General features: G+C 41.3%; 1 protein-coding gene across 3 annotated transcripts in view; it reads left to right on the top strand.

The window, feature by feature from the left end:
* Positions 1-1413: 1413 nt before the first annotated feature.
* LAMA1 (laminin subunit alpha 1) overlaps positions 1414-16107 on the top strand; it is a 99917-nt gene continuing 85223 nt past the window's right edge. For all 3 annotated transcript variants that reach the window (XR_005259820.1, XM_038163629.1, XM_038163621.1), the window contains exon 1: positions 1414-1509. Coding sequence is in view for 2 of the 3 variants with exons in the window: in XM_038163629.1 (XP_038019557.1) it covers positions 1428-1509 (82 nt within the window). In the remaining variant the exon portion in view is untranslated. The remainder of the gene's footprint in view (positions 1510-16107) is intronic.

Here is a 16107-nt window from a genome sequence, read left to right on the forward strand (position 1 = left end):
AGGCTTGAAGGCTTTGATAAGGTTTTATGGCAGAAATTTTTCATTTTATATCTCCTTGACCCATAGATATTTCTCTTTGTCTATGTTTTGAATATAAACATTGCTATACTTTCTCAAGTATAACACATAACTCTGAGTTACATGATAAGAAATTGCTTTTATGTAAAATATGTAACTCACTATTATTTTCCTGAGCTTCCTGACTTCCTTGACATCCTTGATCAATCAAAAAATCTCCAGCCAACCAAGCAGAAGTCCAAACTCTGCAAAGAGCTGCCCACAATTTGAAGAACTGCAGCCTAACTCTGCTCATGCAACTCACACGTATTTTTGTATTATGAAATACGGTTTTTAATGCAATGCCACAGAGAGGAGCACAAGGCTTTCCTAAAAAATAAACAGCATTTTTTAAACAAGCATACTTTTTTTCTTGAAAAAGACGGAATTTGCATTTGAGAGATGGTATTTGTGACTCAAATTCCCCAGCCTTAACCAATTTTTGGCATAGAGTTCTTTTCCCAGGAAAGTGTTTCCTGCTGCACCTTCCTTGAAATACTCATTAAGGAGTATTGTAGATATAAGCTCTGTGACCTGACAAACCTTAAAGCAGTAAAGCCTAATGGAGATTAACTTTCCTGAAGCACCAAATAAATGTGTCTATCTTGAGAAATCTCTACAACTTTTTTGCTATGTTTTATGCTAGTTTCATAAGGTAGCTGATTATCAAAAACCTGCAAAGATTTCCTGTGGGACAAAAAGTAATCAGCCTCATAGTTTAGCAGCTGAGAACTCATTTAATTTACAAACATGGCTGATTTGTTGTGGTTATGTGGAACAGGAGCTGGAAAACTATCAGCACGGGAACGAAGTTTCAAAGGTGGGGGTGAAAAATTTATAAGGAAAGCCTTAACAGATTTTTATTTATTTATTTATTAACACGTGAAAATATCAGCCGTATGGAAATGTATGTTGAATTAGCTTCGCGGTGCTTTCTCCCTTCCCACACTTTTACCTTGTTATTTCGCACACTCACCTTTTCCTTTCTCCTCTTCCTTGCAAAAAAATCCTCTGTTCGACAACTACGACTTTCCAGAACGTTTTAGGCACGGGGATCGGGCTCGCCGCACCCCGCGCATCACCCGCAAGATGCGGTCGGGACCGCAAGTGCATCGGGGGCGGTTCTGCGGGGCCGGACACGCGCGGTGCGGGGCTCCGGGTCCCCGAGCGTGTGAGCGTGTGAGGAGGGGACAGTGCGCGTGTGAGGAAGGGGGACAGTGTGTGTGTGAGGAGGGGTGTGTGTGAAAGGGGGGTTTGCGAGCGAGCCCCCGGTGGTGCGGGGCGGGGCGGGCCGGGGGCGGCGGGGGAGCACATATAAGGCGGGCGGGCTCGGCGGGGCGAGCAGCGTCCCTCCAGCGGCGGCATCAGCGATGGGCAGCGGCGGGCGGCGGCTGCTGGCACTGCTGGCGGCGACTTCGCTGCTGTGCGTGCCGGGGCAGGGCCAGCCCCGAGGTGAGCGCAGAACGGGGGTGCGGGGGTGAGCAGAGCAGTGCCAAGCAGGGCAGTGCCTGCGGGGTTGGTCTGCAGCCGCCCGCCGCGTCCCGTGGCAGCCTTTGGCCCCCGCGGGGCTGGGGCAGCCTCGGCAGAGCGTCCCCGTCCCGGTCCCCGTCCCCGCCGGGCACGGCCGCTGCGGGGCCCGCGCTGGGCTGCGGAGGCAGCCCGCTGTGGGAGGCGGGCTGGGCTCCGCAAGTGCCGACCGCATGCTTCCCGACGGCCTCCCCCATCTCTTTCATCCCTGTTCTCTTCCCCCATCTCCACGTTTTGCAGCCGCCCTCCCCCACTTTCCTGAAGTCCTTTCTCCTCCCTCGGCGGCGGGGGCCACTCGGCCCGGCCGCCTCCGGGGCCGCCCACTCCCTTTGTGGGAGACGCTGTGGAGCGGCAGAGACCCGGGGGAGGAGGGGGCGACCCCGCCGCTCCTGGGCCGGGGAGAGGGCTGCGGCGGCCCGGGAGCCCCCGGCGGAACCTCTGTCCCGGCGGGAGATGGGGTCAGGGCCGGGCACGGGCCGCAGTCCTGGGGGTCCCTCTGTGGGGAAGGGAGAGGAGCCGGAGCCCCGAAGGATGCCGCACGCTGCCGGTAATACAAACCAGATTAGGCTCTCTTATAAGGAGCGACAAGAGTTCCAAACCACTTTCCGGGCACGAGGCAGAGGTAGCATGAAGAAGTAATGGAGATAATTTGAGAAAGTTTTCTTTTTTTTTTTGTTGCACGTGGGCTGGCCGGTGCGTTGCGGCCGGGACACCGGAACGCTCCGCGCCGAGTTCTTACCCTGCCAATGACTTCATCACACGCACCCTCTTTGTTCCAAGTGCCGTAACTTGCGTTGTCCTGGTGAGACCAAGTTGCTGAGCACATCGGCTCACTCTGTTGCTGGGTTCACAGTGATTGGCTCTGCGGTGTGCTGGGTCGTGATGGGAAGCGCTGGTAGACACCAGATGCTCTCACCTTGGGCTTGGGTCAGCTGCTGCTGGGGTCCACCGCAGAACTTCTGCCGATTCCTACTCCCTGCACATGAATCCCCAGTCCCATTAGGTCTTTATTAAAAAAAAAAAAAAAAATCTTGAACGGAAAATGGTTGGAAGGCATATGTTGTGCAGATGCATGACTTGTTTTCTTTATGGTGAAGTAGGGTGTTTGAGATGGATATAGGGCAGGAGATTAGCATCTGGATGTTTACAAGCTGCAGTAAAAGCCAGTGTTTATTAATATAATTATGTGTACAAAATATCCTCTAGGTAAAAAGGACAAAATCGAGCCCAAGTAAATTTCAGAGGGCATATGTCTCAGCTTGACAATAAATATGCTTTACTTGGGTTAGGACAATTCAGTTTTAGAAACAAATGAACTGCCAGACAAAGTGATATAAGTTTTGCTTTCTAGTTTTTTTTTTAAGGTACCATCTTACATCAAATAACCTTAATTCAATACTAGTTCCTATTTGAATATATATGATAACATGCAGTATAAAAGGATGGAATTTTCCTGAAGCTTGTCATGTGTTGGTGACAAGAGCAAATACCATTTTTGGTTTTTTCATTGACATTTGCAGTGATCTCACTGCAGTAATGGACAGCTTTTATATAGCAGCCCATGGCTGCTAGAGGCATCTGGATAAAATACTTGCTTTTTATGTCAGTGATTGAAGCTACCAATATATTTCATTGCTTCTAAGCCACCCCTCCTGGGAATATTTAAGTTCATAATTACGTTTTTCTAGTTGAAAGATCAGGTCGAGAGACCATTCCTCCTATTAGATTAAATTGATAGAATATTCGTTCTCAGCGTGAGAGCACAGATCATCCGAGGAAGCTGTGAGTTTCAACCCCCCTGGTGGTGAACTGCCTTACAAAAGCCACAATTCAAGATAACTGATCCTAAAACAATGTGAAGAATGTGATGCAGATTAGAATTGCAATGTTGCTTTTATAGAAAGTAAACAACTTAAGCTCAGAATTGTAAGCATTTTGTTGAGGTAAAAATACATTTTGAAGAGAGGATGGAAAGGTTTCTCAGAGCAGTTGTCAAGAGAAGTTTGGGGAAAAGGGGATCTTGGCATGGTTGTGGAGAGGGCTGTGGTAGAAGTCAAAGCATTTCTTGTTTTTCTGTTCAGTTTTGCTTTTGTCCTGTCAGCAAATGAAGAAACTGGAGGGTACCACAGTTGCAAGGGTCTGTGAGAAAGTGCTGAAGTCCATTCTAAGAAAAAGAAACACACGATACTGAAGTCACTGCACTGAACAGCTTTGAAAGTTAATGATTGATTCTTTCAGCCTAAAGATTAATATCTACATAGCTATAAAATTTAGTTGGAATTTTAATTACAGGTGTTTTGTTAAAGTGTTCCAATCACGGTGAAAAGTTTGGTTTGCATTTTCTGTTGAGTCTTTTGTATTCACTAATGGAGTAACTCTTCATGGAACATGTAACTCAGTGTCTAGACACAGAGGAATTATTTTACAATGTCAGAAACAAAAAGCCATTTTGGAGACTTGCAGCAGCTTTGCTCTGTTGGAACTCATTCTTTGTTATACTGGAGTTAAGTGATACATGTCTTCAAAGTAGAAAGGAAAATCAGTTATTGATTTTGAACACTCTTGCCTGTATTTCGTAAATTTGACTCTGCCACTGTCAGGTGATTTTTTCTGTAATTAAAAAAAAAATCTTGCTACTGTAAACCTGTGGTAGTGTTAACTTGGAAGGCAATAGTTGTAGACTAAATATTTCCTCAGCTGCATCTCAGTTTGTTTGTGTAAGCTGGTGTGCTGAAGTAGCCTGCTCGGTTCCTGCCTGGGGTTTTGGATAAGTGTTGATGCTCAGGGAACTGAATGGCCCTGCTAAGGTACTCCATCTGGGCAGAGATGAACATAGGTATTTCATATGCCTGTCACCCATTGGGTTTCAGACCTGCTTCACTTCAAGGATCTGGTTTAGCAAGTATTCTTAGGCTACGGCTAATATACAAATTATGACATTATGGTCAGCAACCACATTTCTTTGCTGAAACATAAGTGATATAAATTACATTGTTAGAGCACATTCCCAGGCAGTGGGAGATTTATGTTAATCTCCTTAGTTTGAGGTGGTTTGAACCCATATCTCCAATCTCTGAATAGAGTGCTGTATTACCAAGTTGCTGTGACAGGTAATGCAGAGGAGGAGTGTGTGAAATCTCTCCAGGCCTCTCTTTTAAAAGGAACTACTGTACAGCCAAGATGGCAAGTTTCCTTCTGGAAGGACAGAAAGCTGATGCTTCAGTTGGATCATTACAATGCTCAAAATGTAAGGAGAAATAAGTACAGGCCTCCCTCTCTTTTATTTATTTGCCACAAGTGACAATAATGTGTTAGACTTTGGGAGAAACTCTTTTATTGAACCAGTGTCTGCTGGGGTTGGTTTGTTTGTTTGTTGTTTTAGTCTTTAGTTGTTTTTTACTAGGTTACTCAAGCCTGGCACCACTCAAGGGGTGGTTGTGAATCCCAGTTAGTGAAGAAGGGCTCTTTGGTGCCTAACTCAGGGTGGTGAGTTCCACCTCAAGAAGTAGCATACTGTAATTGTAGGAGTTACAGCATTTGACGGAAGTTTGGGGTACTGTAGATTTGGTTGTTAGTCTGTGAGGCTAGGTAGGTGGATCTTACACTCTCAGCTACCTCACTACAACCTCATGCATTCAGAGGTGTTCTGTGCAGTGAAATAGTTTCTTTTGACCCTTTTAAAACAGAGAGACAGACTTCCAGAATGTACTTGGAGGAAGTTTTTCTGGAGTTTCAAGATGACTTAGATGTTCTATTCACAATTACTTCCTGAATGAGATGAAAAAAGTATCTTAAGTGCTTCACCATACTGCATCTTGGATTCATGTATGCTAGTGGCTTGAACAGACCTTGTCCTAAATACCAGTTTTTTCCCAACAGGCTTGTAAATATCAGTCTTAAATACCATTTTTTTCCCCAACATCTACAACAGAGTTAACTGTTCTAGAAAATGAGAAGGTTTTTCTATCCCCTGCAAAGTTTGCCTTTAGGTCTAAATATTTTCCTTTAACATTTCTCCTATGTTTCCACTGATGTGAATATTGTTTCCTGGTAAGAGAACACTAAAAGAAACTTCACGTTTCTTGAGGCTTGTGGAAAACTTAAAAGCAGTGCTGTTTGCAGCTTGCAGTGTGAGGCAGGAGACCAGTGAGCCAAAAATATGATAGGAGTTTGAGGCAGAATCACTTAACATTGTGGTAAGGTAAAAACTTCTTAATTTTTGGCAAAATTTGGTACAGTGGTATACTTGGCTTAAGTTTCCATTTTTTCCTCAAGGTTGGAAATCTCAGTTACAGTGAACCTGTACATCTCTTGTGTCTTTAGGTGGGCTAAGTAGCAGGGCCCCAAGATACTTATTAGCTCCTATTTAAGTTCTTAGATTGTGTGAGAAGTCTCATGTCCGCCCACAAATAACACAAGATCAAGGTGGAGCAACATAAATAATGAACCCGGAGAAATGAGCCCCTGCCAGGGCTCTCCTCTGACAGCCACTGATGTGTTATGGGAGCAACTCTTTAGAGCTTACAGGACGGGGGTGGTGGCAGTCTACAGGGGTATGGGGCCCATCCTGGGATATAGGGGAAGAACATCTTGGGATTGCACAGGAGTTATTTTGGGATGAATGGAGGAAGGGCCAAAGATGCGGGGATCAAAGTGGTTGAGCAAAGAGTGAGTGTGTAGGGATTCACTGTGTGTGTGTGTGATGGGGCTGGTGTGTGTGCGGGGCAGTTTGTGCCTCCGTGGCTGGGGTGGAGCTGTGGGCCCCAGGGGCTCACATGCCAGATACCAGCAGTGGGGAAGGTCTTGGGTGTGGGGGAGCACAGTTATTGGGTCCAGTGAGTCTCCAACTTCGGGTATTTAAGAAATCCACATTATGGATGGGCATTGAAGAAATCCATCTCTGTGTTTGAATCCATGTTTTTCCCTGGAGCAGGGAACAGGATGAAACCCTTGCTGATGGTTCCATTTGTGTGTTTCTGTCTTTGTGAATATGTGTGGCTGGCCGTATGTATTTGCATATATCCACATATCCGTTGCATTATGTGGGTGGCTCTGTATGTGCCTGTGGGGAATACTTGCTCGGCTTTACTAGTGGCTGGGCCTGGAAACACGGAGCTGCAGAGCCACATGTCTCTTGGCCTTGGTACACCCCATCAGAACTGTGGAAGAGCAGATGTAATACCAGAGCACTTGGCTTTTGTTTCCTCTGAGTCCATTTGACTGTCAAAGTCTTAATGTAGTGGACTTTATTCTATATAGCACTCTAAAAAGGTCAATTTTAGATGACCTGTTAATGATGTCACCTCAAACAGAGGCCACATTGCATGTCCTCAGGAATGCTGATTTTGTGGATACCATTGTCTTAAAGTTAAAAGGATTCTAAAGTTCATGATAAGCAACACAAATAGATTTTGAACCTTTTATTAAATAGAAATGAGGTTTTATCTTATTGTAAGGAATATGTAGTGCAAAAAAGTAATTGATCTCAACTAGGGACAAATTTTGCTGATTGAGACCTGACCTGTGGTTGGGGGAGAAGAAGAAAGAACTGAGAAATGTCATTTTTTTCTGGTAGTCTGAAAAGGACATCATGGACATTCTGTGAGGAAGATGTGCTTCGTGTTGATTAAAGCCCTAAATTTAAAATCTGCTTTGTGTTTTGTTCTCCGATTTATTTATCAAGAAATCACCAACAAGCCACAGACCATTTTCTTTTTGCTTGGAGTACAAAGGTATGTGACAGAGAAAAATCCCATGAAAGCATTCTAAGTTAGATTGAAGATTAAGATAAAAAAAATATTTGTCTGTCATAAATATTTTCCCCATTCCCTGAGGGCTTAGAAAATGCATCTCTAGAAGTTTAGGGCTATCAGTGTATCTTGATCAGTTGTTGGTATTTGCATCAGTCTCAGAAAAGATCTTCAGGTGGGGTTTGTTGCTGTCCCCTACTTTTTAAAAGTTTTTTCTTTTTTTTTCCATCCTGCAGACATCCCATCCTGACCAAACAGAGGAACAGAGTGTTGCAAAAGTTTTGCAAGGCAAGATTGGTTAGGTCAGCTTGCAGGAATTGTGATTTGTTAGTTGGTGTAGCCAGCTTAGGAGCACATCAGTCAAACTTTTTTATTTATGCTTTTAGGTACTCAAGTGATATCTCTGAGCCTCTTGAGCTTGCTGATATGGGTACAGCTCTATGTCTTTGAGGCCAGTACTTCATTTGCTTGTGTGTCAGAGCAAAAATAAGGCTAGGTATGTCTGTGTTTATTCTGTCTTAGTTACTTTTGCTATTTAAGGGCTTTAATGGTTTCTCAATCATTCTATGCTCTTTTTTAGAGGCTGGGAAAAAAAGCTTTTTTCCTGAAAATAATTATTTTATACACATTTTTGAGTATTAAAAGCTATATGTGTAACAGTTTTACAGGAAAACTGGAAGACTACTTTTGTAATTACAGTAGATATAAATAACAGCCTGAAAATAGGAAAACATATAATTGTAATACTAGAAACTGACTTTTAGTATTCTAATAACAAATATTAATAGATGCACATAATTTAAACTTACCTGATATGAAACAGCAGTTACAATTCCTGAAAACTGCAGGGCAAAACATAGACATAGAATGCTTTGGTTTTACCTGAAAACCTGATTTATTTATTTATTTATTTTTTTTAAATTATCTCTGGAAAATCGTGACTGTTCTAGTGGCCATGTGAGCTCAGAGAGCAGAGAGCCATTGGAAAGGGGGTGGATTCATGGCAGGCATTTTCACCCACTGCCCTTTCCACAAGTTCAACTTGGCAGGCTTTGTAAAGCAGCAACTAATGTGGGTTGATGGGCTGGTAGGCTGACACGGTTGGTTTTTTCCTTGTCATTTCTGGGCTTTTCCCACCAGGCAAAGGCCGAGAAGATCCCACTGCTGCTTTGTGTAGGCAGAGTAGATGTCAGCCTTCAGCAATAAATTCTTTCTGTTTTGTCATCTTTAACTTGTTAGCTTTTGCTGCCTTTTTTTTTTTTAAACTGTCATTCGATACAGTAACAGCTCTGTCAGAGATATTCCCTAACCAATTCTTTTAGATTAAAGATTCAGATTTGAAAGTTGTTTTGCAAGCATAATGTAATTCCTTTCTGTGAGCTCATTTATTGTGCTGTGGGACTCAGCCCCTATCTTGATTCCCGCATGAAAATAAAGCTTAAAAAGCTGTTTAAGAAATGGTCTTCCCAAAGTGGAAACTTGTTTTTTCTACTTGGCTCTGCCTGCATTTTTTTTTTTTTTTGCTGCTTGCTCAAAGTGACCTTGAAAGTAGGCTGATGTCCACTACCTTCTTAACTGTATTTCTGTAACTTGCTGAAAGTCTGAGAGGACAATGCAGAACCTGTACAGGTAATTCAAAGCAACTTCTCTAGTCTTGATTAGATTCTTTGATTAGTATTTTATTCTTGTGACCCAATGAAGCAAGAAGTTTTTAATAGCAAAACCCTAACTCTGCAAATCAGTGGGATACTTCTCACTGACTGTAAAAATCATTGGAATTCAGTCACTGAGCATAAATGTGAATTGGAGCTGTCACTGATGGTAGCTTAGATTAGTATTGATTGCTTTTATCAGGTTTTTTGAAAGCATGACTGGAATTTTGCCTTCTGTCACAAAAGCCAAAGATGTGTGTAAAGAAATGTTTGTGTAGGAAGGGGAGGAAAAAAGCCCACTAGCAACTGAGACATCCTGTGCAATTTGATTGTGCCTGGGTGCAGCCTTGCCAGGGAGCATGGGAGCAGGGATCCAAGTTATCCCTCTTATTTTTGTGGACGCTGGCAAAGTGAGCTTTGCAGGAAGCACACAAGGTGTTGGGCAGGCTGGGTGCCTGGGAGGGATGGCAGCCTGGGGAGCCTGACTGCATCTCTGATGCTCCTGCTGCCAGGCTGGATAGAGCCCAGCCAGGCTTCACTGACTCCTGATCCACTTAAGGGTATCTAGACAGTGAGTGAATTGGGGAGAATCTACTATCAGCACTTGGACTGTACTTTAAAAACCAGTTAACTGAATTCCACCTTCCCTGTTTCTGGCTGTTTCTTTACAGAAGTGAGAAATCCAGCTCCTGAAAGTGCTCCACTACTGATAAAACTATGGAAGAGATTCCACTGCATTTTCCTGTCTGGTTTTAATTCAAATGCATGAATAGCTAAAGTGTGTTATGCTGTTCTCCGTGCCATACCATTCATACATTTTACTTTCCTTTGCTGTGCTGTCGTTTCTGCATATCTTGCCGCTGTTTTAGGACAGGAAGGCAGAAATGGTTTGTAACAGTGTGCCAATGACTCTGATGATTAGGTTGTTTCTACTTTATTGGCTGAGAAGGGCTAGATAAGAGAAGTTTTGACGTGAAGGTTCTTTGAATTGTCAAGATCTGTGCATACCCTGTGGTTTAAATTAGGGTCATGAAATATATGCTGTTGAAATTTCTAGGTTCCCTTTTATTTACTTTAGCTTGTAGTCTCTGAAATGTGTGCTCAATGCTTTCTACTAGAAAATACCCTTTAAAATATGCTGAAGAGATAAAAATTTAGATGGCAAAATGAAGGATTAAATTTACTTCACTGGCTTGGGGAGACTTGCTGTGCTTTGCATTACATCTACTCACAGTCCTTCATTCCTTCAGTAGCTGCTAACTAATGCGTTCATTTTGTGTGTGTCTTAATTGCCAAAGTATTTCAATTCACTCCTATGTGATAATATATCTCTTACAGCATAAAGAAAAAGTTTCTGTAGATAGAAAGCAAGTCTGCTACATGTCCCTGTGATATTTTTTTTACTGTAACTAGGTTATTTAGGTATTATCAATAAATCTCACTATGACCTGATTAGAATTTTAAGAACCACGCATTTTTTTGTTAATGCAGAAATGTGAGCTTGATACTGAAATTGTCTTTAGACGTAAACATGAATTTTAAACTAGAAGTTACAGGAATTAAGTCCTTTCCAGACCTATCCCAATTAATCTTCCTTGAAGTTGGTTTACAGAGTGTCTGCCAACGTTCTCCAGAGCAAGTTTATCAATGCTAAAGGCATGCAGCAAATGCAGAGTCTGTTCTTGGATGACCAGTCTTTACTTGGGAGTGGTCACACTGGGGACAGCTTACTTTTGTGCATATTTGATGACATTGTAAGGGGGATATTTCTAATTGAAGAAATGATTCTTCAAAGTGCAGTGCAGGTTTTCAGTGATGTGGTGGAGGCAACCCTTGGCAGGCAGTGAGAAAGAGATGTATGTGATGGCGTGAGGGGCTTCCAGATGAATTGATTATCTTTCCATAGTGATGAGCAGTAGGATGTGACCTAAAGGCAGTGATGAAGCAAAATAGGTACAAAACAGAGCTGCTGGTGGACAGCTGTGTTCATTGGGTATCTTGGTGTGGGAGGGAGGTTTCCATGCTGATGTTCAGCTCCTGTGATGTCAGGCTGCTCAGAAACTTTCCTGTGGGTACTTGGTGGAAAGATCTGCTTGTTGCTGTGCTGCCATGGCTAATAGTGGTAATAGATACATCAAAGTTTGGGCCTTTCTGGTAGGCTGAGATTCCTGCAAGAGTGATAGGGAAAGAGGGTCAAAGGGGATTCCTGGTGGTACAGTGGCAGGGAGGAGGTCAGGATGTTTGCCCTGAGGAGGAAAACCCTTTTTGTATATCACAGAGTATTGACAGATGATACAATCTCTCTAAAATCTGAGCAGCCTCCCTTATCTTTTCTGTTCTTAAGGACAATGGGAAATAAGCTGCCCACTCTGCAGCTCTACCCATGTTGCTCTGTTTCCCACAGTCATCAGCAAAAAATGTTTGGGGAGTTTCAGGCGGGATCCAATGTGCCTCGCTATTATTTTAGTGTCACTGTAACATTGCTGAATTTTAAATTAAACTACTTGAACTCTCAGTCTGTTAGAATTTTCCTTAAAAATTGCGCTTTGGGCTGAAATGCATCATACTTGTTTTCAGGCCAAAGGCAAAATACTTTAGGAACACTTGATTAAAATTCCATGTGACTGGCTGAGTTCTTGAGTATTAATGGCAGTATAGAAGAGAACTTTTTAAAATATTGTTTTCTTTTTCCCCCCTTGGTTTTTTGGGGCACTTAAAATTACACTTTTTCAGGAATTTAACCTGAGTGACACAAATGCTTTTGAATTTCATTGAGGTATTTACTACAAAATAATGAAATAAGAATTTGCACGTGGTGAGAGTTTGAAACATAAAAAAAGTGCAACAATTGACTCGGTATTAATTTTTTTTAAATAGTTGCAGTTGGTGCCCTGTACATTTGTTAATGTGTATGCCTGGAGACCAGCAGATGCAAGACTAAACAAAGCCTGGTGATTTGCAGTTTTACTTTGTTGCCTAGAGTAAAATGCCTAGGAAAAAAAATAGCAGGATATATTTTACTTTTTACAAACAGCAGAAAGCTACTTCTATATCATATTGAACAGTTGGTTAATACTGAAATAAATGAAAAAGAAAACCCAAAAAATACACCTACAGTTTTTTCCCAATTAAACTTGAAAATTAAAGATTGCTAAATCTTGTCAGTAGAGATGGAGGGAGTGACCAATCTTTGCATGTCCTTGGGGTTACACAGTTGCAAATCTTTTCAGGTCCATTCAAGCTAGAGGAAATGTGCTTCCTTCTACCGAGGAAGATCTGGCAGTGATACAGGGCTGTATATGCCCTGATAATGGCTTTGTGCCTGTTGGAATGAAAACAGTTTTCTTCTGTGTCTGAAAACAGGAGAGCTGGTAGTTCTGAGATGCCAAAACCTCTTGAACTTGAAATACCTTTTGTTAATAAACAGAAAAGTGCAACTTTATTTAAATAGAAATTTAGCTTCATCTAACACAGCTGCAATTTCTAACATTAAGGAAGTGACAAATATTTTTTTTTAAATTAAGAAAATGAAATAATTTTTGGGTTTATTTACAGGTAGTTAATAACAAGCTTTCACTAAGTGAAAAATACATTTCAGAGTTCCTTTGTAGTGCACCTACTTCATTTATGATCACAAGGTGATGCCAACTGACTCAAGGGCATTTCTAACTGTTTTAACCTTCTTAGTGTTTACACAGGGCAAAAAGCAGTAACATTTTGTTTGGTTGTGATACTGAGTCACAGTACTGAAGTGACTGGGACCTTTAAGCCTTTAAAATTCTTGTCCAGCTCAGGTCTCCCAGAATTTGCAAGTGATAAATGGAAATTTAGAATCAGAAGAGGGCTAATAGATACTTGGGTCATAAATTCCTTTTTATTATAATGAATTATTTGATGTGCAGACTGAAGCTGCACATTTATGGATGCAAATTTAATTAGGATTAAACCCAAGAGGATTTTCATTTACTAGACAGTTGCTTCAGGTTGAAAACTGGTGATAGAAGAGAAGTTCAGGGCGAGATATTATTTAAGGAATCATATTAAGGAGGCGTGAGGGAAGTCTACTGTGGGTCCTACATCAGTAAGAACAAAAATGTTTTGTTTTGTTGATATTGGGGCACATCATAAGTGAAAGTGACTGAGGTCCCTAGTCTTTGACATGCCAGTCACACTGCCAGTACTTCTGTTACGTTGCTCTAGGCTAATACTATGTCTTAGGCAGCATATAAGCAAAACTGACAGGACACTGAAGTCTTTAATAGCTGTGGCTTGTATTTACTTCAAGTTTGAGCAAAGATTGTTCCCAACTGATGACTTCAGAAAAAAAGTTAGTGTACTGGTAAAAGAAAGAACAACCCCCAAACCAACAAGCACAATGATGTAGACTCCTCAACGTGTGGAAAAAGCTTTGGGTGAACAAGAAAGAACTAATTTCATGGTCTGGCAGGTTTGTTGTTCCTTGGCAGCCTGCCCATCTGTCAACTTGGGGCTCTTTTGCATTGGTGTAAATGCTCTGACAATTTCTGGGCAGATTCTTGAACTGGCCAACAGCATACAAAAAATCAATACTTGCAGGACATGACTTGACAGAATAAATATTGATTATAGTTTGGAAATGCATGATAGAGTACTCGAATTTACTTACCTTTCATATCAAGTTGTACTGTCTGATGCTGAAAACTACCATGAAATCCAGTTTTCTTTTATTCCACTACCCCTTAGTTTGTTCTGATTGAAATAAGCAGTAAGTTACTGTCAAAATTGAAGGTATTAGAAATACCTGTGATAGAATTTTTTGTTTTTCCCCAGGAACTAATTTTTTTTTCCCCTCACATCCCTGAAATCTGTGAAAGGACCAAACCATACTAGGAACCATATTCAGGGCTGGGATGTAAGCTATGAAACCTATTGAATTCACCAGTGTTTTCTGTGCTCAGGCTGTCAAAGATGATGTGCACTGCTTTGGGAAACAAAGTAGCACATTTGTAGGAATGTCTGGTTGGGGCTGAAAACTTGAGCTTCTTTGGTTTCAAGCATCTGCACCCTGACCATGTCTTTGCAGCCTTATCCTCTCCTTAGGTTTCCAATCATTTTGTATATAGCATGCTTCATACACTTGGAAATTTAAATTCTTTTTAGAACCCAGGTTTTCTGCCTTACTTTGGAAAAGAAAAAGCACTATTTTTTTACCTTGCTCAAATTCTGTTACATTGGGCCCATCAGCCTGGCTATATGGTAGCGCTTGGGATTTTTAAGGAAGACATGCAAGTTATGCCAGACACTTATTCCTTAACCTTCACAAACTATATTGAGGAAACTAGTTGTGGGAGAGAAGTGCAGCTGGTGTTCATTCTTGAATGAGCAAACTTTTGCTTACTTTGTTTCCAGTCTGAGTTTGATGGAATTTTATTAATCTGTAGTGTTATGATTTTGTTAAATTTATTAACTTGCAGCATTGTAATTATTTCCAAGGCATTTCTGAGCACAGAATACTAATTAGCACATCATCTAGCCTAAGGGAGACCACAGTAGGTAAAATGCTTTTGCTGTAGTACCCTGTCTGCATTATGGCCCTCATTAATAGTGCTGAGTGCACATAAGCAACTACAGAAAATATTTGGCAGAGAAGACTTTGCCATTTAGAAGAAGGGGCAAGGTTTCGTCCTCTGTAGCTTGTTTGTGCTCTAACAGCTTGTGGAGTTCAAACAGAATGGTTTTTGTTACATTAACTGGTGTAATGAACTTGTTTTGTTGTCCTTTTTTCTGGGGCTTCAGCTGGATTGCTTAAGTGTGATTTGCAAAAGCTTGAGTGGATCAGAGCTGTAAAATAATCAGGAGCCTGTACTGAAAGCAAGTGGTTGAGTGTTCAGCAAATGCCTGCAAAAATAATCTGTTTTACAGATAGCCTGAACTCATCCAGGGTCTGATGTGGAGGATACTTCTTTTGTGTAAGTGCCCAGGCTCTGTAGTACAACTTACCAGGATCTTTCACACACCTTGGTGTGCAATGCAAACAGAACAGCAGTATCTGGAAAAAAATACAAAACTTATTCTCATGTGTGTTAACAAAACTGTCAAGAATTGAAGAAGTTGTTCAACTCTAGTTGGTGTTGATGAGGTCTGAGGATCCACACTGTTGGAAAAATGCAAGCTGCCAAGAACTCAGAAGGATAAGAAGTTTAGACGTTTAGAAAATGGACTGTAGAAAGATTGAGAGGGTTGTTTACATAGTCTGGAAAAGGGTATGTGATAACAGCTCAGGTAAACAAAAGTCGTAATCAAGATCATGACTGATCATGAATGCAGCAAAGAGGACTGAAAATTTGTAACTTTTCAAGTGATAGTGTCAGAATAGACTTGTCTAGGATATTGAGGAATATTCTCATTGGAAGCTCTTGATAACAGACAAACTTAGTATGTTGTTGCATTAAAAGCTGATTAAATTAAATAAATGTAATCTTCACTACCTAGTATCTCTGTGATTGACACATTAGTCAGCTTTGCTCTACAGTATGAGAAGAAATAGAGAATGGGTTTTAAGAAAAGATAATGTTCTGTCATGGTAGAGCTTTCTTTTAAATCTGAAGAAGTTTTATCTAAATACTGCAAATTAAAGTTTACAGATGTTCTGCTAAAAAACCCCAAACATACTACTTGGTTTAATCTTGTAAACTTGATGTTCTGCTTGCAAAATTCTCTTCTCTGTTGAGCTACAGAAGCAGGTGTGATCAGTTTTCAAAATCATTTCTAACTAGTGGCTTGCTACCTAAGCTTACTGTGTAAGTTGAGGTGAAGCTTTCAGCTTTTCAAGTGGGTTAATGCTGCAGCTAACACACTTTAAGCAATGTCTCCACAAAGTGGATTATAAAGCAGGTTGAGTGTTAAACCCACATTTCTTGCTGACTGTAAGAATAGAGAATTAGTACCTTAATTCCTGTAGTTAGAAGTTAGCAATTTCAGCCCATTTATTTTAGGGAAATCAGCTTAGATATTTGATGTGATTATAGGGTAGGATTCTGATGAAAGTGTATAGAGAAGGTTAAACTAGAGGTGCTTGTTGGTAAAATATAATGAGGGTAAATCTATTGAGCAGGCTAGGAATCTGAGCCCAAGACTGATAG

Source organism: Motacilla alba, chromosome 2 (assembly GCF_015832195.1).
Source record: "Motacilla alba alba isolate MOTALB_02 chromosome 2, Motacilla_alba_V1.0_pri, whole genome shotgun sequence".
NCBI classification, from domain to species: domain Eukaryota; kingdom Metazoa; phylum Chordata; class Aves; order Passeriformes; family Motacillidae; genus Motacilla; species Motacilla alba.